This window comes from Protopterus annectens, chromosome 3.part1 (assembly GCF_019279795.1).
Source record: "Protopterus annectens isolate FY-2018-M chromosome 3.part1, PAN1.0, whole genome shotgun sequence".
Classification (NCBI taxonomy): domain Eukaryota; kingdom Metazoa; phylum Chordata; order Ceratodontiformes; family Protopteridae; genus Protopterus; species Protopterus annectens.
Window position 1 is genome coordinate 492448567 of NC_056732.1, and position 25113 is coordinate 492473679.

Consider the following 25113-nt stretch of genomic DNA (forward strand, 5'->3'; position numbering starts at 1 on the left):
AAGGATTTAAATGTGTACCCTCATTTAAGGTAAACACAGTGGATACAATTATTGAACTTAAGTTTTTCACATGGAAGTTGAATTTTAAATTAATGTTTAAAGAACAAATTGCTGATAGAGATTTCCACACAACTAACAAGAAGCTTAAAAGGGAGAGTTTTTTTACCCCCCCCCCCCTTCATCCTATGATTCAGGCTTTCGGGAATGTGTACACAGCTGAGCTGCACTCAACATTCTTTAATAAACAATATACTAACATAAACAAAAAATCATTTAATTTAACAAGAAATGAACATGATTTAATGCAAAATTTAAGAAATAATGACACCATCAAGAATATGAAACCTGACAAGGGTGGGGGAATTGTTATTTTTGACAAGTTAGACTATGCAAATTCTCTTTCTCGTGTATTTGCAGATTAGTTAAAATATCAAACTTCCTCAAGAAATTAGTTTTTTATTTCATATGGCAAATATATATTTTCTTATAGAGGCTGCACTTCTGCAAGAGGTTATCTCAGAAGAACTTTACAAATTTCTAAGAGTAGGACATACATTTATTCCAGTAGCATTTGGAATACCAAAAATTCATAATAATTTAGAAGAACAACCATTTAGGATCATTATTTCAGCTAGTCAGAGTCCAACACACCCTCTAGGTGTCTTTATTGACTGGTTATTCATAGGTTCATAAGTGTGTAGTAGGCTAATGACCCTGGAGCCTTTACAAGCCTAGCCCATAGGATTAGCCTGGCATCATGCCACCTGACCTTAGTCTATTGTCCTTTTGTGATTTAAGCACCTTTGCTGATGTGAGGATGCCATTCTGAAAGGAAACATCTGTATAAGCTGTTCCTACTGGAAAAACATCATGTATTGCTGAATTTATAAAAAAGGATGTCTGTTAATAGATATTTGTTCTACAAACATGAGAAAATCATGTAATGCTTGTTTTCCAGTATTGCTTTGTTAGGCTTCTCTTCAAAGCACCAGAAAATGCCTATGTGTTATACATATAGTATGAATGCACATTGTAAACTCTATACATATATTCAAGCAAACTTTTTCTTTCAGCATATTTACAACAGAATTAATTTCAGCTTTATATTCATAATATCTAACATTGGGCTCTTAAACTTTACATATTTATGAGGGAATGGTTTTGGCATGTTGACTGGCAAGATGTAAGGATGTTTGGATGATGGGTGCACAGGATGGAAGGAAATTTGGAGGAGGGACATTACTGCTTGGAGTTAGTTTCAGTTTGGCTGGCAGTGTAGGATTAGTAGACGTTGTGGGGAAAACCATTAATTTTCATTTGGACAATAGGGCAGTGGTAGGAAGCCCTGGTGTGGCAGGAGTGGTGTTAAGTTGCCTTGGAATGATTAGATCTGTTTCAAGATTCTGGGGCATCTGTGGATAGGAAGGTATATGGTAGGGCATGACAAGATTTTGGTACTTTGTGTTTAGGCTTTGGAACAAGGTTACACTTGTTTTATTAGTATAGCTTGCTTGATTAGTATAGTTGCACAGGTGGCAAGGTTATGTGACTTTACTGAATCTGGGATGGTGGGTCATATGTTTGAAGGGTTGGTGTAGGTTTGATAGTGCAAAGACTGATAGACTATGACTATTGTCAGGATAAGTTTTGCTGTGAGTGTTGGCATTGGTAAATGGAGGTTCACTGGGTTGTAATCTGGGGGTATTGTTATTATGAAGGATTGAATTAATTGAGAGTGGTGTATTGGTCAACAAATGCTATATGGTTATCGGATGTTTGCTTTATAATAGATGGTGGATATGGGGGTTGTATTCCTATTAAACTGATTTGTTGGAGAGGTGATCTCATTTGGTCATTATTACATCCTTTGGATGGTTAAAGGATGCTGCATTTAGGCAGGATGGCATGTAGTTGGGCTTGCTTTGTTTCGGAAAGTGTTGGGTTCTTAGTGTTTTGCTGGTACATTTTGCAGGTAATGACCTGGGAATAATTACGAAGCTATTGTTTGTAGTGAGAATAAGTGAGAATATGTTTTACAGAGGTATTACAAGGGTATGGGTATTATTTTCACTTTGGAGAGGGATCATTTGTTTAATTTCAGTTGATTAGACAACGGGTTGCCTTATATGATAGGATTTTTGGCATGTTGATGACAGGGATTCAGTTTGGTTTACACAGACTGGAGTACACCAAATGATGTTTGGTTTCTGCCTTTTTAATGTACACCAAATGATGTTTGGCTTCTACCTTTTAACTGTACATTGTGTTTTGTTTTGGAAGGTTGTTGGGAGTTTTGATATGAAGGAGGGGGAACAGCCTTGTCAGGCTGGTGGGTGGAGAAGAGGAGCAGGCTTTTCCCCCTTCTATTCCCCATCTGGTGTTGGAGATTCATTTCAATGAGTTGGGAAATGCAAGTGAGTGGTTGGACGCTGCTTGACAATAAAAGCAAGCGAGCAGAGTTGAGGTCGCTGCTTACTTGGCTGGATGATAATTTCAATGAGTTGGGAAATGCAAGTGAAAGGTTTGATGCTGCTGATAAGTAAAATTAAGCAAGTAGAGGTAAGGATGCTGCTTACTTGGTCAGGGTGAATGGGGTTATGCTGCCCTAAGTTAACAGTTATATGGATGTTTATGCTGTGATTAATAAGTGAAAATATTTGGTCAAAAAAGTTACGTTAATGGAATTTTAATAAAGGTTGCCAAATGTCATTTGGTGTGATGTGTGTTTATTGAAGGGGACTGTGACAAATTATATGATCAGTTACATGGACAGACAATATGTTTACTAAAGTCTGTTATTTTTACAAGTGACTGAGACAACTGTCTTTGGTATATAACATAAAACTAATTACATACTGGTAAGATTGCTTCTACAACATGAGGCTTTTCCTCTGGTAATTAGAACCACTTAAATTTATATGGTGCTTCATATGTGGCTACTAAAATTACTGAAAAACTGAAAAATATTTTAGTAAAATATAAAGTGTTTTCTTCACCAGAAGTTTTGGAAGTAAATTTAACAAACTTACTGATATAATTGTCAAAGAAAATTAAAAAGTGATTGCTATAACAGAATCATGGAATATTTTCAGTTATCAAATGAAAGATTTTTTCAAACATCAGTGTCTGCAGAAAAAAAATTAAATGAGGTGAGGTTACACTATGGATTCATATGGCTATTCCAACTTGTTTTATAAAACTGGTAGTGGATTTTTAAATTATTGTTCTTCAAATTTTAGATGAGGATAATAAAAATTAGTATAAATTTTGTTTTAATCATGACTAAAGGTAATGGAATATCTATTAAATTTAGAAAATTGTCTTGATAATAAGCATAATATTTTATTAATTGGTGATTTCAACTACCCTGATATTCTATGGAGAATATTGTCTACCAGTTCTAACTTTGTTAATATTATGTCCTATTATGGGATGAATTAATTACTCTCAAGCACTACAAGAGGAGACAACATATTTTACATTGTAGTTACTAATGTTCCTGAACAAAATAAAATGATTATAGGTCATCACTTTTAGGTCTGTCTGATTATAATACAATACCATTTACTCAGCCCTCATTAGGAAAGTCATTGAATATAATGCCCCCTTTGGCATGTTTCTGTCCAGACACATGCAACAACTGGAGTGTCCACACAGATACCTTACTAAAAGGATACAAGGCCTAAACAACATTTCCTACATGTACCAACTCAAGTCCCTCTCACTATACTTGGTATCCACAGACTGCTAAGAGGTGACCTATGTCTGGCATACAAAGCATCTTCTGACCCATTACTGATGGAGTTACTGCACATCAGTCAAATATCAGAAATACTCAGTCTAGTGATCTAAACCACTTCTGCCACATCAATAGAATGTTTTGGAGGGACAGGCATATTTCGCAGAGGATAATGCTGCTATGGAACAGACTCCCTTTCCCCATAAAACAGAGTTAATCCCTGTCCATATTCATGTGCAAGTTAGATCTATGGATGTGGAACATAAACTTTACCACAGATTGCCCCCTGTACTACTAATGTACAGATGCATCTTCTAAATGCTTTATCCCATGCATGGGTCCCCTCAAATAGTCTATGGTATGATCCCAGGTATTCTCATTAGGGTAACATATAATTATCAACCATGGGATGGGTAAGACCAATCTATAACCAAATAGGATACATTGTTTTAAGCAGAAAAAATGAAAATTGGCTAGTCTTAAAATGGCCCACTGAGGCAGCTAGCCTAATACTTACCTATGAACTTATGAAACTATATATTTGCTGTTGCAAACAGTTTATCATGTTTTTTCTTTTAATATTTCATACACCTACTTTTTATTTTATTTTTTTTTTCATTGTTTACTGGTACTAGCCATTGTTGTGCATTCCTTTGAACAGCAGACAAATATGTTACCTCTAAACCATCTTACATATTTTGTGCTCGTGAAGAATTCATTGTTGATTTAAACTTGTTGGTTTATGATATAAATCTGCTTTATATTTGTATATTTTCATTTCATGTCTTTTTGCCTTTTTCATTTTTGTCATTTAATTATGAATATCTAGTATCACGTTCTCTGCACTTTCTACCAACGTAACATTGTAAATGTGTCCATCCAAGTTTAAACCATTAAGTTAATGGCATATTTCCAATAAGAAGTACTACTCAATTAGCCATATGATTTGTTAAAACTATGGTAAAACATATAAGGAATAATAATGAATGCTAACAAAACATGTACAATTGATTTGGGGAGTGAGGCAAAAAAAAAAAAAAACTAAATGTGATGAATCTGAGTCATAAAAAGGTAAATGCAATTAAAGAGTGTAAATGTTCTGTACATAAATATTAAATGTTTTTCATGCTAATGGTGTATGGCTCACCACATATGGTGACACGTAGCAGGGGCAATAGGTTTTACCCATTGGATACTGGACCTGGTTAGTCTGCACAGTTTCAGAGCATGGCAGCAGTGAACCAAAGGGAATCTGACATCTGAAGGCTTGCGTCCTTCAGGAACAGTGCAATAGCAGACTCTGTAGTGCTGCCATGGGAGAGGGGATGCTCGAAATGAGGAGGGGGTAGGCCACCACCAGGATCAGCATGCTGGCCCACTCCCTATCTCCTCCATTTTGCAAGGTAGTTGGGCAATGATTGGGACTTTCAGGTGGGAAAAAATGAGCTGTAGACCTCTCACACAGCTTGGTAGCACTTGGATCCTTTTGTCCCTGAGTAAATGGGCCATTTGGGTGTGCCAGGTCTTGATAGAAGCAAAGAAAAAATCAGCTTTGTGGAGTTGTTCTCTGCATATTTGCATACTACAGAATTATTAACACTTCATTCAGATTGAAGTACACTAAAGAAATGCAGTGTTCCCTTCAATGTACAGCCTCTGTATAATCCTACATAACAGCTAACTGGCTGAAGCTTACTCACCTTTGGCACAGTTTCCTTTCTAATTGAACTTTATCAGACCAGACTCACTCCTAATAGCATATCTTTGAGTAAAAGTGCTCAGTTTTCCCAAAACCTGATCATCCCCATAAAAGGAGCATCTCTAAATCGGTCTACTCCTAAACATTTTTCTGCTACAAAGAAAAGTTTATGTGTGCTTAACTACCTTGTATTAAAGATCTTAAAAAAATAATGCATTATACAATGAAAAATAATGCAATTACTCTAAACAATCTGAAAAAAAATATATTTATATAACAACTCTTCATTTGATTACACATAATATAAAAGAAGAGGTCTTCTAAAGTAAATACAGAAGAACTTTCATATTTGTACAGAAAATTCTGTAAGGTTAAAGAACTGAAACAGTTTAATGACATAACTGACAGAATTCAGAAACAATGTAAAATAAATATTATACTATTGTACCACAATTTAGAGGAATACAACTAAAGTAAAACGCATTAACATTCTTATAACATACTGAACCTTTCTTGTAAATTAAGGAATTAAAAAAAACAATTTACTATGAACATTAAAAAATTAGTTAGACTTTGTTTCCTGTGTTTTCAGAAGTATTGTTGGTTAGTAAATTTTGAAAGTGATGGTTTTCTAAGCTATTTCCCCTTAAGCTTTTTACTAGATTTGTAAAGTGTAGTTATTTTGCGTTGGTAGCTAGTCTTTCCAGAGTGGGCAAGAAGAGTTCCATTTCTTCTATTTTCTCAAGCAGATTACTTTTCCTCACAAAGACTGATGCTTCTTCAAGAGTATTAAATATTTTTTGACCATCCGAAAGGGTAATTTTGATTCTGGCTGAAAACATAATCTGGGCTTTAATGTTAGCTTTTTTAAGTCTTTAATAAGTGGGACACATACTTTTCTCTTTGTGATTACTGTGGAAGTGTAATCATTGTTAAATCTTATATTTCTCCCATTGACTTGTACTGGATTTCCTGACCATGCAGTTCTTAGTATTAAGTCTTTGTCTTATGTAGATAGGAATTTTACAATGATGGATCTCACAGAAGTTGAATTTTTTGATGTAGGTGTATATGACAGGGACCTGTGAGCTCTCTCGATTCCGAAAGATAAAACGTCAGGGAGATTTAGTATTTTTGGTAGCCATTTATTTTGAAAGAGGATCATATTATTTATTCCATTTTCTCTGAAACTCCATAGATCCTGATGCTGTTTCTTCTGGATCTACACTCCAGGCCTTCCACTTTTTCTAGTAACTCATTGTTTTGTTTTATTAAAAAAATTATCTGGTTAGCATTTTCCATTTGTCTGCCGTCTACTTCATTTACTGATTCTTATATAGCTGCTATTTGGTCAGAGTAAACAGTAATTCTTTCCTTTAAGTCATCAATTTGTTTCTTACTTTCTTTCGTCATATTTCCCATAATCTTCTCTAACTTATCCATTTTCATAGAAAGATCTTGAATGCTGGTAATTATTGTTTGAAGTTCCTTTTTCATAGTGCTGTCTTGTAGAGGATTCTTTTAGTGACTCATAGCTGTTTCAGTCTGTAATTAGTGGCAGAACTTCTGAAAGGAAATATCTTGATAAATAAAATTAAGATTTCTTCTGATAACGTTGTTCACAATATCAAGATGTGTAGTTGTGAAAAAATTCTTCAATATTTTTTTGAGTTAAAATAGAAGAATCCTGTCAGAAAAAAAATAATTTCAGGCAAGCATCAAGAAAGTGCAACTAACTCCTTGGCATCATTTCTCTGGAATCTTAATAGATTTTACATAAAATTGTTGATAGTTTCGAGTTTTTTATTAAATATATCTGAAAATGCTTTAGACTCATAGCTACTCATAAGCTACCTAAATGCATACATGTTTTTCTACTTCTGTAGTAATACACATAGGTCCTTTGTTTCAAGATAAAGCTAGGATTTAGTTTCACAAAGATAATTGCATTTGATATGCATAATTACCACACATAATCTGTTAAGTTAATCACACACTTTTTGATATTTTATTATTCAAGTCAGCAATAATTTTGAGGGGTAACCCTTTATTTTTTTCTTTTTTCTCTTCTTATTGCATTCCGTGCACTTATTATAATGGCAGTAGCACACAATGGACGGAGATTACTGTTCTTAGTATATATAAAGGTGGTTTAGATGAGTCTCTTATTAAACCAGGAATTAAATATTCCATGTTTAGAGTTATAAATAGTTTTAAATGTTTTACAGTTATGCTCAGTTTACATGTTGTGTTTATAAAAGAATCTTTAGTATCTAAGAAAATCTATAGAAATGTTTTCTTATAAATGCATATTTTTAATGTGAGTGGACTCAACAACGCTATAAAGAGAGGAAGCTTAACCAAATATTTGAAAACTAAGAAAGTAGATATTGCATTCTTGCAAGAAATCCATATAATACAAGAAGATTTAGACAGGATGTCTTTTAATGGCTACTCAATTCTTGCAGAATCCCACTTTCGGACCAAAAGAAGAGGTACCATGACATTATGGAGGAAAACATTGCCAGTACCTAAAATAATTGACACACACTCAGACAAAAATGACATGTTTTGTTTAATTATTCTATAAATAAATAAAAAAAAACAATCACATTAGCCAACACTTTTTGGAAACCCGGTATCGGTGCTGAAACAGCGAATAAATATCTTAATTTACTTTCAATTAAACCTAAAGGAGATATAATATATGCAAGAGATTTCAACTGTATTCTTTCTAGAAGTGACACTACTAAATTTGATAATTTTAAGATATCTGCACCTGCTTAAAGATTGAATGATTTCATCACTCTTTCAAATATAAGAGATATTTATGTAAAAATAGAACCCAAATCCCTAAAATACACACATTACTCATACAGATTTGGTACACAAACTATTATTGATAAGGTATTGGTTACTGATAATTTATTCGCTAAACTTCAGGAAGTTTTCATTAGCTCCTGTTCAATGTCCGACCAGAATGGTATTTTCTTTGAAATCAACATGAAATCTACTCATTTAGTATACTGGCAAAGAATACCAGCATGCATTGTTAAACTAACCAGGTTTAAGGAATGGCTGCTGAAAGAAATAAAGATATTTCTTGACATAAATGACGATAGTACTTCTAAAGTTATTGTCCGGGATACCTTGAAATCTTACATTTTTGGTAAAATCAAAACCTGGTACCTGAACAAAAGAAAGGAATGGGATAGTGCACTATCGAACATACAATCAAAAATTGATGAACTAGAAAGAAATCTAAACAATAAGGACATAAACGCAAATGCAGAACTGAAACAATTAAACCTAGAATACATGGAAATTTTGAATCACAAAGTGAGAATAAATTTAGAAATAATCAAAATACAGTCTTGTTCTGTTAACCCAAAAAACATGCATAGATTAGCTATGAAATCAGAAAACTTAACTAATTTAAACATATAAGTAAAGTTGTTGATGAAACAAAAATAAAACTAAAATTGCAACAGATTTAGAAGAAATTCTTGAGACTTTCAGAAAGCATCACAAAATAATAAATAACATAAATCCAAATATTAACAACAATGTCCTAAAAGATAATTTCTTAAAACAGATGTAGGCAATAAATTATCAATAGAACAAAATACCAAACTTCTCAAACCAATAACATTAAGAGAACTGAAAGAGAGAATTCAAAGTCTCAAGAATAATAAAGCTCCAGGATTATATGGATTAATAGAAGAGATTTATAAAGTACTCACAGACAAAACACTAAAGGCACTTTTAGAAGCTTTTAAAGAATTTAGAAAATAACAAGCTCATTCCCCTCCAGGAAATATTCCATGCTTTCTCCTATCCTAAAACATGACAAAGATCCCAAACTAGTAAATTCTTATCATCCCATTTCACTATTAAATGTGTACTATAAAATGTTCACATCGATATTTGCTAACAGATTAAATCAATTGATGCCCAATCTAATAGTGGATGACCAAACAAGCTTTGTCCTAAATAGAAGAGTACAAGATAATGTTATCAGACTCCTATCCATAATAGATCATGCTAACAAGAAAAAGAAAGAACTAAATTATTAGCCTAGATTTAAACAAGGCATTTGATTCCATAAATTGGCCCTACTTATTTAAAGTATTAGATGTATGTAACTTCTCCCATGATTTTATTGATATAATTAACAGATTATATGTAAACTCAATATCATTCATCAAAATTGGCGCTTTCTTATCAGGTACACTTAACATCCTAAAAGGTACTAAGCAAGGCTGCCCACTCTCCCCCTTATTTTTGCATTATTAGTAGACCCTCTAGCTAACTATATAAGAGCAAACTCTAATATAAGGGGATTTTCTGTTAACCCAAATTACAGTTCCAAAATACAACTTTTTGGAGATTATATCATGCTAACAATTGGAAATATAGATTCTTCTATAGATCATATAACAAAATCCCTGCAAGTTTTTGAAGAGGTTACAGGCCTAAGTTTCAATCACACCAAAACAGAAACTTTATTAATAAATACAAAAGTAGACACTTTATTAAGAAAGCATAGCAATTTTAACTGGGCAAATGACACCCTTAAATACTTAGGAATATACATAAAATCAAGCTGGAATAATACTTTAAAAACAAACTACAAATATCTATTATCTATGGTTAAGGAATGTTTAAATAGATGGAATAAAATGTATTTCACGATAGAAGAAAGACTGTCATTAATAAAAATGATCATATTACCCAAACTTTTGTTCTATATTCAAACTTTAATTGCCTCTCCATCCAAAAAATTAATGAAGTGACTAAATTATATGTTAATACATTTTCTTTGGTTTCCCCAAAAGCCAAGAATTAGTCATGCATGGCATTACAGAAGCTGGAAAGATGGGGGAATCGCATTTCCAAATTTAGAACTTTATGCAGAATTGGTCGTACTTAATGTGATAAGTCAATGGTTAAATTCCAAATATATTTCTAACTGGAAAAATCTTCATGTAAATATTTTATCATCTGACATAGATACAACTATTGACAATTATATGTTCTCAGAAAATAAAAAAAAATCTTTCTTGTGGTCAAAGATCATATCTATAATACCAAGAAAAATAAAAGTAAACTCTTTTCATCAACTATATATTAAATAATTTAAAAAAGATAATGGACAAAAATCATATGATAAAGAACTTAACATTTTTAATGTTTCCCATAGCATGCACAAAGACATGTCTTGACTCTTTCAATGTATTTAAAATAAAATAAATGAAAGACAATGGATTAGTTTTCTGGCACCAGTTTCTATGTAGTAATAATATACACAAACCATATTCCCTTATGGCCAGATATAACATAAAGCATAACAACTGGTTGAATATACAGATATTTAGAGAATACATAATTAATGAATTTAAAATATGCCATATGACCAATACAATACCTATACCTAAGATACTTTCCTTTTTTGTGCAATAAACACATTGCACAATAATAATAGTCTCTCATTGTCAAGAATATATAAATATTTAAGAACTGATATGCAAATCACAGAGGACTCCTTATGGAATTTTGCCGAAAGAATAAACAAATCCATTTTCTCAGAACGTGAAAAAGAATTAGAATCAATTAATAACACAACATCATCTCCTTTTTGTAAAAATTTCACTTGGAAATACACCCATAGGAGCTTTATTACCCCACATAAGATGGATTTGATATAAAAAAATAATCTTAATAAATGTTGGAGATGTGAGAAAACACTTTGTGCAGATTGGGTACACATGTTTATTACATGTAAAATAGTAACTCCATTTTGGATAGAGTTCAGACATTTCATAAAAGCCTTGTGGTCGGATAAGTGCAAAGTGTCTGACTCATTATTGCTATTCAATGCACAGATATCAACACATATCCCCAAAATACAGGTGCACCTTCTTTGGTCCTTACTTGCAATTGCAAGAAAAATCATTACATCAAATTGGAAATGTAAAGAAATCCTATCATTTGCAGATTTTTTATTATTAGTTAAACTTGTATGTAATAGGGAGTTACAAACTGTTTCAGAAAGAACCACTAAGAAGACACATAAAAAATTAACTTGGTTAAAGCTTTAAAAATTACTAGATAAAATGTAATCACAATAATGACATTATATCTGTTATGGACATTGCAAATAGTTATTGTTTCATGTTATGATGTTCTTAAGACATATATGTATATTTATATATCCTAATTCTTGTATTATTATATTTCATGAATATCAATAAAAAATTATTAATAAAAAAAAAAATTAGTTATCATGGTGTTTCAGTTCTGAGAATATAAGAGGTAACAGCAGTGCTGAAGCTCGATGTAACATGACACCGGTCCTAAAGATTGCACGAGGTTTGGTATACCAGGGTTCTGACTTGAAAGTAAGGTACACAGCACAGAGTACAATATCCAAGCAGACCTTGATCAGAGTCCATGGTTTTGTTGACAATCTGTGTGAATCAAATAAAGATATGGATGATAGTTTGTTCCAACAATAAAGGAAATGACTAGTCTTTGCAAGCAAATTATGATCATTGAGAAATATTCTGCACATGATACTTATAAATCAGAAAAAGACTGGTTAAGTGCTAAAATACAGATCATTTTCTTCCAGAACAGCCGTTAAATCCTTCCTAGAAGGTGTCAGTTGGACAGTTCCTCTAAGAGGACTACAGAAGCATTGGTCTTTAGACACACACCTTTAAGAAGTAAACGACCACTTGGTTTGAGGAGATATGTCTTGCTGTGCTTGTTTGTTTAATTAAGCTCATAGTTGTGAGCTCCCATATTTTTATGATGAGATATGAAGCTGTCAAAAAGACATTTAATTTCTTGCTAAATGATCTCCCTGTAATTCACATGCTGCCATCCTCTCTTCGCAGTTTCTTAAGTAAAGCTTGATCATGTTAACATCCAGCCATCCTTATATACCCCAGCTTCGCAATCTTTGCAAGACAATTCTTAACCAATGTGTAGTGATATGCAGCAGTCTTACTGTTAGGTTTATCTTGCCTGGCACAACTGACTTCAAAGCAAGCATTACTGCCCAAAAGGATCTGTGTTATTGATTAAATAATTCAAACACAGGGAAGTACTGACACCCAACTCCATAGACTGAGGGGCTCTACTCCCCTGCAAAAGCACTGTTTCCACAATAACACACACCCTACTTGGCATTATTGCACTTAGAGAATGGGCCATCTGTTTAAAACTATTTTTTATGTTTATTTTATTATTAAAAGAATGATCCATTTGTTAAACTGTTTTTTTATGTTTTAGGTTTTTGATACATCCGCGGTGGTGCAGCGGTAGCATTGTTGCCTCACAGCAAGAGGTTCTCCCATTCAATTCTCGGCTGGAGTGCGGGGAGTGCCTTCTGTGTGGAGTCTGCATGTCCTCCCTGCAGTTGGGTGGGCGTTCGAAAGACATGCGTAAATGGGCGTGCCTTCGTTGAAGGTTGAACGTCGAGCTGGCACCTTGGCATTCGTCAAAATCTACTGCCAATCATTAGGGGACCGGAGTTCCACTGTGGCGACCCCTAACCGGGAAAAGCCGAAAGACAACAACAATGTGCAATAGTTCATCCACCTAATGCTTTTGACTTGTAGTGTATGAACCTAACCCCGACCCTGCCCCTAATTCTCACCCCACTGTTAAAGATATCTAACCCTGACCATGCCCCTGCATCTAACCCAGTGTTACAGATACCTAACCCGCAGCCTGTCCCTGCTTCTAACCCCAGTGCTATAGATACCTAACCCCAACGCTGCCCCTACTTCTAACTCCAGTGTTACAGATATCTAACCCTGACACTGCCCCTGCTTCTAACCCCAGTGTTACAGATACCTAACCTCAACCCTGCCACTACTTCTAACCCTAGTGCTGCAGATACATAACCCTGACCCTGCTTCTAACCCCAGCATTACTGATATGTAACCCCAATCCTGCCCCTGCTTCCAACCCCAGAGTTACAAATAACTTACTCTGACCCTGCCCTTGCTTCTAACTTCAGTGTTAGAGATACCTAACCCTGACCATGCCACTGCTTGTAACCCCAGTGTTAGATACATAACAATGACCCTGACCCTGCTTCTTGCCCAAGTGTTACAGATACCTAACCCTACCCCTGCCCCTTCTTCTAACCCCAATATTATTAGGTACCTAACCCCAACATTCCCCCTGCTTCTAACCCTAGTGTTACAGATACCTATCCCTAACCCTGATTCTAACTCCATTGTTACAGATACCTAACCCTGACCTAGCTTCTGACCCCAGTGTTACAGATACCTAACCCTGACTCTGCCCCTCCTTCTGACCTCAATATTATTAGGCACCTAACCCCAACCCTGCACCTGCTTCTAACCCGAATGTTACAGATACCTATCCCCAACCCTGCTTCTAACCCCAGAGTTACAAATACCTAACCCCAACCCTGCCCCTGGTTCTAACTGCAGTGCTGCAGATAACTTACCTGACCCTGCTTCTGATACCATGTTACAGACACCTAACCCTGACCTGCCCCTGTATCTGACCTGAATGTTATTAGGTACCTAACCCCAACCCTGCCCCTTGCTTCTATCCCTAGTGTTACAAACACCTATCATAGACCCTGCTTCCAACCCCAGTGTTAGAGATATCTAACCCTGCCCCTGCTTGTAACCCCAGTGTTAGAGATATCTAACCCCGTCCCTGCTCCTGCTTCTGAACCCATGTTACAGGTACCTAACCCTGCCCCTGCCCCTGCTTCTGACCTGAATGTTATTAGGTACCTAACCCCAACCCTGCCTCTGCTTCTATCCCTAGTGTTACAGATGCCTATCATAGACTCTGCTTCTAACTCCAGTGTTACAGATATCTAACCACTACCCTACCTCCTGCTTCTAACCCCAGTGTTAGAGATACCAAACCCTGACCCTGCTTTTAAACCCAGTGTTAGACATACCTAACCCCGACCCTGCCCCTGCTTCTGATCCTAGTGTTACAGATACCTAACCCCAACCCTGCCCCGCTTCTAACCCCACTGTTATAGATACCAGACCCCTACCCTGCTCCGCTTCTAACCAAAGTGTTACACATACCTAACCCCAACCCTGCCCCTGCTTTTAACTCCAGTGTTCCAGATACCTAACCCTGAGCCAGACCATGCTTCTAACGTTAGTGCTACAGATACCTAACCCTGACACTGCTTCTAACCACAGTGTTACAGATACCTAACTATGACCTCAGCCCTGCTTCTAACTCTAGTGTTACAGATACCTAACCCTGACCCTGATACTGACCCTGCTTCTGGCCCAGTGTTACAGATACGCAACCCAAAGCCTGCCCTACTTCTAGCCCCAGTGTTACAAACACCTAACCCTAACCATGTCCCTGCTTCTAACCCCAGCATAACAGATACCTAACCTGACTCTGACCTAACTTCTATCCCCAGTGCTACAGATGTCGAACCCCGTGTCTCCTTCTACCCCAAGGGTTACAGAAACCTAACCCCGACCCTGCCCCTGGTTCTAACCCCACTGTTAAAGATACCTAACACTGACCCTGTTTCTAAGCCCATGGTTACAGATACCAAGCCCTGTCCTTACTTCTAACAGAGTGTTGCCAATATCTAAGCCTGACCCTGCCCTTGCTTCTATAACCAGTGTTACAGATACCTAATCTTGAGCCTGCCCCTGCTTCTAAAACCAGTGCTACAGATACCTAACCCTGACCCTGCTACTAACCCCAATGTTGCAGATACCAAACCCGGCCCTGAACCTGTGTTTAACCCCAGTACTACAGATACCTAACCCCAACCCTACTTCTGCTTCTAACCCAAGTGTTACAGATACCTAACCCCAAACCTGCCCCTGCTTCTTACCCCCAGCATTACATACACCTAACGCCAACCCTGGCCCTGCTTTTAACCCCAGTGTTACGGATACCTAAACATGCCGCTCCTTCTAACCCCAGTGTTACAGATAGCTAACCCTGCCCCTGTTTCAGACCCCAGTATTATTGGATACCTAACCCTGACTTTGCCTCTATATCTAACCCCAGTGACACAGATATCTCACCCCAACCCTGCCCATACTTCTAACCCCAGTGTTAAAGACACCTAATCCTGACCTTGCCCCTGCTTGTAATCCCAGCATTACAGATACCTAACCCCAACCCTGCCCCTGCTTCTAACCCTAGTGACACAGATACTTAACATTGACCCTGCTTCTAATCCCAGTGTTACAGATACCTAACCCTGACTCTGCCCCTGCTTCTAAACCCAATGTTATTAGAACCTAACCCTGACCCTGCCCTGACATCTAACCCCAGTGCTACAGATACCTAACCCCAACCCTGCCATGACATCTAACCCCAGTGCTACAGATACCTAACCCCAACCCTGCCCTTTCTTCTAACCCCAGTGTTAGAGATAACTATCCCCAACCCTACCCCTGCTCCTAACCCAGTGTTACAGATATCTAACCCAGACTCTGCCCCTTCTTCTAACCCCAGTGTTATAGATATGTGATCATAACCCTGACCCTGTTTCTGAACCAAGTGTTATAGATACCTAAGCCTGCTCCTGCCCCTTCTTTTAACCCCACTGTTATTAGATACTTAAACCTGACCCTGCTTCTGACCCAGTGTTACAGATACCTAACCTTGACCCTTCCCCTGCTTCTGAACCCAATGTTATTAGGTACCTAACCTTGACCTTGCCTATCCTTCTAACCCCAGTATTACAGATACCTAACCCTGACCCTGCTTCTAACCCTTGTGTTACAGATACCTAACACCAACCCTGCTCCTGCTTCTAACTCCAGTGTTACAGATACCTTACCCTGCCCCTGCTTCTAACTCCAGTGTTACAGATACCTAACCCCAACCCTGCCCCTGCACATAGTCTCAGTGTTACAGATACCTAGCCCCAACCCTGCCCCTGCTTCTAATCCCAGTGTTATAGATACCTAGCCCTGATCCTGCCACTGCTTCTAACCCTAGTGTTACAGACACTTAACCCTGTCCCTACTTCTAACCCCAGTGTTACAGAAACCAAACCCTGCCCCTGCTTCTTACTCTAGTGTGACAAACACCTAATCCTGACCCTGTTTCTAACCCCAGTGTTAGAGACACCTAACCCTCACCCTGCCCCTGCTTTTAACCCTAGTGTTACAGATACCTAACTCTGACGCTGCTTTTAAGCCCAGTGTTACAGATACCAAACCCCAACCCTGATCCTGCTTTTAACCCCAGTGTTACAGATACCTAGCCCCACCCCTGCTCCTACTTCTAATTCCAATGTGATAGATACCTAATACCAACCCAGCCCTACTTCTAACCCCAGTGTTACAGATACCTAACCCTGACCCTGCTTATAACTGCAGTATTAGTAACAAACATAATCCCAATCCTGCCCCTGCTTCTAAGCCCAGTGCTATAGATACCTAACCCTGGTCCTGCTTGTAAACCTCACTGTTACAGCTACCTAACCATGACCCTGAGCCTGCTTCCTATCCCAGTATAACAGATACCTAACCCTGACCCTGCTTCTGACCTTATTTTTATTAGGTACCTAACCTCAACCCTGCCCCTGCTTCTAACCCCAGTGTTCCAGATACCTATCTTTGACCCTGCTTCTAACTCCAGTGTTACAGATACCTAGCCCTGACCCTGAACCTGCTTCTAACACCAGTGTTAGAGATAGATAACCCCTACACTGCCCTTGCTTTTGACCCCAGTGTTACAAATACCTAACCCTGACCCTGCTTCTAACGCCAGTGTTGCAGATACCTATGACCCTAACCCTGCTTCTGACCTAGTGTTACTGATACCTAACCCCAACCCTGCCTGTGATTCTAACTCTAGTGTTACAGACCTAACCCTCACCCCGCCCTTGCTTCTAACCCTAGTGTTACTCATACCTAACCCTGACCCTGCTTCTAACCCCAGTATTACAGATACCTAACCCCAACACTGCCCCTACTACTAACCACAGTGCGATAAATACTTAACCCCAACTGAGACGCTACTTCTAACCCCAGGGTACCAGATACCAAACCCTAAATATGCCCCTCCTTCTAACCCCAGAGTTACAGATACCAAACATTGACCCATCCCCTGCTTCTAACCCCAGTGTTACAGATACCTAACCTTGACTCTGACCCTGTTTCGAACCCCAGTGTTATTAGATACCTAATCTTGACCCTACCTCTATATCTAACCCCAATGACACAGATACCTTACCCCAACCCTACCCCTACTTCTAACACCATTGTAAATGATACCTAACCTCAAACCTGCCCATACTGCAAATCCCAGTGTTACAAATACCTACCCCCATCCCTGCCATTGCTTCTAACCCCAGTATCACAGATACCTAACCCAGACCATGCCACTGCTCCTAACCCAAGTGTTACAGACACCTAACCCTGACTCTTCTTCTAACCCCAGTGTTACAGATACCTAACCATGACATTGACCCTGCTTCTGACCCAGTGTTACAGATACCTAACCCTGACCCTGCACCTACTTCTAACCCCAGTATTACAGTGACCTATCCCCGACCTTGCTTCTAATCCCTGTGTTACAGGTACCTAACACCAACCCTGCCCCTGCTTCTAACCCCAGTGTTACAAACACCTTACTCCAACCCTGTCACTGCATCTAATCTCAGTGTTACAGATACCTAACCCCAATCCTGCCCCTGCTTCTAACTCCAGTGTTACAGATACCTAACCCTGACCCTACCCCTGTTTCTAACCCTAGTGTTACAGACACTCAACCCTAACCCCACTTCTAACCCTAGTGTTACAGATATCTAACCCTGATGCTGACCCTGCTTCTAACCCCAGTGTTACCGATACCTAACCCACACCCTGCTCCTGCTTCTAACCATAGTATTACAGATACATAACCCTTACCCTGCTTCTAACCCCAGTGTTACAGATACCTAACCCTGACTCTACCCCTGCTTTTACCCCATGTTACAGATAACTAAACCCGACCCTGCCCTACTTATAACCCCAGTGCTATAGATACCTAACCCCAACCCTGCCCCTACTTCTAACCCCAGCATTAGAGACACCTAACTCCAACCCTGCTAGTGTTCTAACCCTAGTATTACATATATCTAACCCTGCCCCTGCTTCTAACCAAAGCATTACAGATATGTAACCCCAATCCTGCCCCTGCTTCTGACCTCAGAGTTACAAATAGCTAACTCTGACCCTGCCCTTGCTTCTAACCCCAGTGTCACAGATGGCTAACCCTGATCCTGTTTCTTACCCCAGTGTTAAATACCTAACCCTACCCCTGCCCCTTCTTCTAATCCCAATGTTATTAGATACCTAACCCCAACCCTGCCCCTGCTTCTTACCTCAGTGTTAGAGATGCCTAAGCCTGACCTAGCTTCTGACCCCAGTGTTATAGATACCTAACCCTACACTTGCCCCTGCTTTTGACCTCAATTTTATTAGGTACCATAATCCTAACACTGCCCTTGCTTCTACCCCTAGTATTACAGTACAGATAACTATCTCTGACCCTGCTTCTAACTCCAGTGTTACAGATACCTAACCACTACCCTGCCCCTGCTTCTAACCCTAGTGTTACAGATACCTAATCCACACCCTGCTACTAACCCCAGTATTAGAGATACCTAACCCCTACCCTGCCCCTGCTTATAACCCCAGTGTAACAGATACCTAACCCCAACCCTGCCTCTGCTTCTACCTCCAGTGTTACAGATACCTAACCCTGCCCCTGCTTCTCACCCTGTTGTTATAGTTACCTAACCCTGACCTTGCTTCTAACCCTAGTGTTACAGATACCTAACCCCGACTCTGTTTCTGTCCCCAGTGTTACAGATACTTAACCCTGAGCCTAATGTTGACACTGCTTCTGATGCCAGTGTTACAGATACCTCATCTCAACCCTGCCCTTACTTCTAACCCCAGTGTTACACGTACATAACCCCAACCCTGCCCCTACTTCTGACCACAGTGTTACAGAGACCTATCCCCGACTCTGCCCCTGCTTCTAATCCTAGTGTTACAGCTACCGAATCCTGACCCCGCCCCTGTTTTTCACCCTAGTGTTACAGATACCTAACCCATGACCCTTCTTCTAACCCCAGTGTTACAGTTACCCAACCCTTACTTTGCCCTTGCTTCTAACCCTAGTGACTCTAGTGTGACAGATGCCTAACCTTAACCCTGTTTCTAATCACAGTGTTACAGATACCTAACCCTGCCCCTGCTTCTAACCTCAGTATTACAGATTATTGTATGAAAAACACTATTTCAAACAATTCTACTATGCAGGACTAACACACACACATAGTTTGATTACACCACCACACATGCACACTTATCCCCTTATCTAGCCATTACTCTAAGGCTAACCTGTAAACAGAATATACACTCACACCCACAATATAGAAACTTTTGTATATCCAATAGATACAGCTTTAGCATAGACAGACAATTACAACAGAAAGCACCTCCCCCCCAAAAAAAACATTCCTCCTGGTAATCCATGCAGTGGAAAAAAAGTGTTTTTGAAAAAAAAATGACACTATGGGAATCTGCGAATAAAGTCTGCATTTGGCTGACTGATTTTCAATTAGATATATATGCACGTGTTACATACAAGCAAGGGTTACAGATAACTAATCCCAACTCTGCCCATGCTTCTAACCCCAGTGTTACATACACCTAACTCCAACCCTGTCCCTGTTCTAACCCCAGTGTTACACATACCTAACCCAGACGCTGCCCCTGCTTCAAACTCTATCTAACCCTGACCCTGCCCATGCTTCAACCCCAGCATTACAGGTACCTAACCCCGGCCCTGCCCCGGCTTCTAACCCCAGTGTTAGATACCCAACTGTGCCCCTCCTTCTAACCCCAATGTTACAGATACCTAACCCTGACCCTTCCCCTGCTTCTAATGCCAGAGTTACAGATACCTAACCCTGACCCTGTTTCGGACCCAATGTTATTAGATACATAACCTTGACCCTACACCTATATCTAACCCCAGTGACACAGATACCTTACCACAACCCTGCTCCTGCTTCTAACCCCAGTGTTACAGACATCTTACTCCAACCCTGTCCCTGCATCTAATCTCAGTGTTACAGATACCTGACCCCAATCCTGCCCCTGTTTGTACCTCCAGTGTTACAGATACATAACCCTGACCCTACCCCTGCTTCTAACCCTAGTGTTATAGATATTAAACCCTGACCCTGCCCTGCCTCTAAACATAGTGTTACAGACACCCAACCCTGACCCCACTTCTAACCCTATTGTTACAGATATCTAACCTTGACGCTGACCCTGCTTCTAACCCCAGTGTTACAGATACCTAACCCTTACCCTGCTTCTAACCCCAGTGTTACAGATACCTAACCCTGACTCTACTCCTGCTTTTACCCCATGTTACAGATACATAAACGCAGCCCTGCCCTACTTATAACCCCAGTGCTAAATGTACCTAACCCCAACCCTGCCCCTACTTCTAACCCCAGTGTTAGAGACACCTAACTCCAACCCAGACCCTGTTCTAATCCTAGTGTTACAGATATCTAACCCTGCCCCTGCTTCTAACCAAAGCATTACAGATATGTAACCCCAATCCTGCCCCTGACCCAGAGTTACAAATACCTAACTCAGACCCTGCCCTGCTTCTAACCCCAGTGTCACAGATGGCTAACCCTGACCCTGCTTCTTACCCCAGTGTTAAATACCTAACCCTACCCCTGCCCCTTCTTCTAATCCCAATGTTATTAGATACCTAACCCCAACCCTGCCCCTGCTTCTTACCTCAGTGTTAGAGATGCCTAAGCCTGACCTAGCTTCTGACCCCAGTGTTATAGATACCTAACCCTACCCTTGCCCCTGCTTCTGACCTCAATTTTATTAGGTACCATAATCCTAACACTGCCCTTGCTTCTACCCCTAGTATTACAGTACAGATAACTATCTCTGACCCTGCTTCTAACTCCAGTGTTACACATACCTAACCACTACCCTGCCCCTGCTTCTAACCCTAGTGTTACAGATACCTAACCCACACCCTGCTACTAACCCCAGTATTAGAGATACCTAACCCCTACCCTGCCCCTGCTTATAACCCCAGTGTAACAGATACCTAACCCCAACCCTGCCTCTGCTTCTAACTCCAGTGTTACAGATACCTAACCCTGCGCCTGCTTCTCACCCTGTTGTTATAAATACCTAACCCTGACCTTGCTTCTAATCCTAGTGTTACAGATACCTAACCCCGACTCTGCTTCTGACCCCAGTGGTACAGATACTTAACCTTGAGCCTAATGTTGACACTGCTTCTGATGCCAGTGTTACAGATACCTCATCTCAACCCTGCCCTTACTTCTAATCCCAGTGTTACACATACATAACCCCAACCCTGCCCCTACGTCTGACCCCAGTGTTACAGAGACCTATCCCCGACTCTGCCCCTGCTTCAGATCCCAGTGTTACAGCTACCGAATCCCGCCCCCGCCCCTGTTTTTCACCCTAGTGTTACAGATACCTAACCCATGACCCTTCTTCTAACCCCAGTGTTACAGTTACCCAACCTTTACTGTGCCCTTGCTTCTAACTCTAGTGTGACAGATGCCTAACCTTAACCCTGTTTCTAATCACAGTGTTACAGATACCTAACCCTGCCCCTGCTTCTAACCTCAGTATTACAGATTATTGTATGAAAAACACTATTTCAAACAATTCTACTATGCAAGACTAACACACACACATAGTTTGATTACAGCACCACACATGCACACTTATCCCCTTATCTAGCCATTACTCTAAGGCTAACCTGTAAACAGAATATACACTCACACCCACAATATAGAAACTTTTGTATATCCAAAAGATTCAGCTTTAGCATAGGCAGGCAATTACAACAGAAAGCACCCCCCCCCCAAAAAAAAAACATTCCTCCTGGTAATCCATGCAATGGAAAAAAAGTGTTTTTGAAAAAAAAAATGACACTATGGGAATCTGTGAATAAAGTTTGCATTTGGCTGACTGATTTTCAATTAGATATACATGCACGTGTTACATACATGCAAGGGTTACAGATAACTAATCCCAACTCTGCCCATGCTTCTAACCCCAGTGTTACATACGCCTAACTCCAACCCTGCCCCTGTTCTAACCCCAGTGTTACACATACCTAACCCAGACGCTGCCCCTGCTTCAAACTCTATCTAACCCTGACCCTGCCCATGCTTCAACCCCAGCATTATAGGTACCTAACCCTGGCCCTGCCCCGGCTTCTAACCCCAGTGTTAGATACCCAGCTGTGCCCCTCCTTCTAACCCCAATGTTACAGATACCTAACCCTGACCCTTCCCCTGCTTCTAATGCCAGAGTTACAGATACCTAACCCTGACCCTGTTTCGGACCCAATGTTATTAGATACATAACCTTGACCCTACACCTATATCTAACCCCAGTGACACAGATACCTTACCACAACCCTGCTCCTGCTTCTAACCCCAGTGTTACAGACACCTTACTCCAACCCTGTCCCTGCATCTAATCTCAGTGTTACAGATACCTGACCCCAATCCTGCCCCTGTTTGTACCTCCAGTGTTACAGATACATAACCCTGACCCTACCCCTGCTTCTAACCCTAGTGTTATAGATATTAAACCCTGACCCTGCCCTGCCTCTAAACCTAGTGTTACAGACACCCAACCGTGACCCCACTTCTAACCCTATTGTTACAGATATCTAACCTTGACGCTGACCCTGCTTCTAACCCCAGTGTTACAGATACCTAACCCTTACCCTGCTTCTAACCCCAGTGTTACAGATACCTAACCCTGACTCTACCCCTGCTTTTACCCCATGTTACAGATACATAAACGCAGCCCTGCCCTACTTATAACCCCAGTGCTAAATGTACCTAACCCCAACCCTGCCCCTACTTCTAACCCCAGTGTTAGAGAAACCTAACTCCAACCCAGCCCCTGTTCTAATCCTAGTGTTACAGATATCTAACCCTGCCCCTGCTTCTAACCAAAGCATTACAGATATGTAACCCCAATCCTGCCCCTGCTTCTGACCCCAGAGTTACAAATAGCTAACTCTGACCCTGCCCTTGCTTCTAACCCCAGTGTCACAGGTGGCTAACCCTGACCCTGCTTCTTACCCCAGTGTTAAATACCTAACCCTACCCCTGCCCCTTCTTCTAATCCCAATGTTATTAGATACCTAACCCCAACCCTGCCCCTGCTTCTTACCTCAGTGTTAGAGATGCCTAAGCCTGACCTAGCTTCTGACCCCAGTGTTATAGATACCTAACCCTACCCTTGCCCCTGCTTCTGACCTCAATTTTATTAGGTACCATAATCCTAACACTGCCCTTGCTTCTACCCCTAGTATTACAGTACAGATAACTATCTCTGACCCTGCTTCTAACTCCAGTGTTACACATACCTAACCACTACCCTGCCCCTGCTTCTAACCCTAGTGTTACAGATACCTAACCCACACCCTGCTACTAACCCCAGTATTAGAGATACCTAACCCCTACCCTGCCCCTGCTTATAACCCCAGTGTAACAGATACCTAACCCCAACCCTGCCTCTGCTTCTAACTCCAGTGTTACAGATACCTAACCCTGCCCCTGCTTCTCACCCTGTTGTTATAAATACCTAACCCTGACCTTGCTTCTAATCCTAGTGTTACAGATACCTAACCCCGACTCTGCTTCTGACCCCAGTGTTACAGATACTTAACCCTGAGCCTAATGTTGACACTGCTTCTGATGCCAGTGTTACAGATACCTCATCTCAACCCTGCCCTTACTTCTAATCCCAGTGTTACACATACATAACCCCAACCCTGCCCCTACGTCTGACCCCAGTGTTACAGAGACCTATCCCCGACTCTGCCCCTGCTTCTAATCCCAGTGTTACAGCTACCGAATCCCACCACCGCCCCTGTTTTTCACCCTAGTGTTACAGATACCTAACCCATGACCCTTCTTCTAACCCCAGTGTTACAGTTACCCAACCTTTACTGTGCCCTTGCTTCTAACCCTAGTGACTCTAGTGTGACAGATGCCTAACCTTAACCCTGTTTCTAATCACAGTGTTACAGATACCTAACCCTGCCCCTGCTTCTAACCTCAGTATTACAGATTATTGTATGAAAAACACTATTTCAAACAATTCTACTATGCAAGACTAACACACACACATAGTTTGATTACACCACCACACATGCACACTTATCCCCTTATCTAGCCATTACTCTAAGGCTAACCTGTAAACAGAATATACACTCACACCCACAATATAGAAACTTTTGTATATCCAAAAGATTCAGCTTTAGCATAGGCAGGCAATTACAACAGAAAGCACCCCCCCCCAAAAAAAAACATTCCTCCTGGTAATCCATGCAATGGAAAAAAAGTGTTTTTGAAAAAAACGACACTATGGGAATCTGCGAACAAAGTCTGCATTTGGCTGCCTGATTTTCAATTAGATATACATGCACGTGTTACATACATGCAAGGGTTACAGATAACTAATCCCAACTCTGCCCATGCTTCTAACCCCAGTGTTACATACGCCTAACTCCAACCCTGCCCCTGTTCTAACCCCAGTGTTACACATACCTAACCCAGACG

The 25113-nt window shown here is 40.0% G+C and overlaps 1 protein-coding gene across 1 annotated transcript in view; it reads right to left on the bottom strand.

Moving 5' to 3' along the window:
* Positions 1 to 11099: 11099 nt before the first annotated feature.
* The window catches only part of LOC122798188 (squalene monooxygenase-like), a 647600-nt gene continuing 633586 nt past the window's right edge, over positions 11100 to 25113 (bottom strand). Inside the window, exon 10 of the mRNA XM_044066935.1 lies at positions 11100 to 11908. Coding sequence (XP_043922870.1) covers positions 11716 to 11908 — 193 coding nt within the window. The 3' untranslated portion in view covers positions 11100 to 11715. The remainder of the gene's footprint in view (positions 11909 to 25113) is intronic.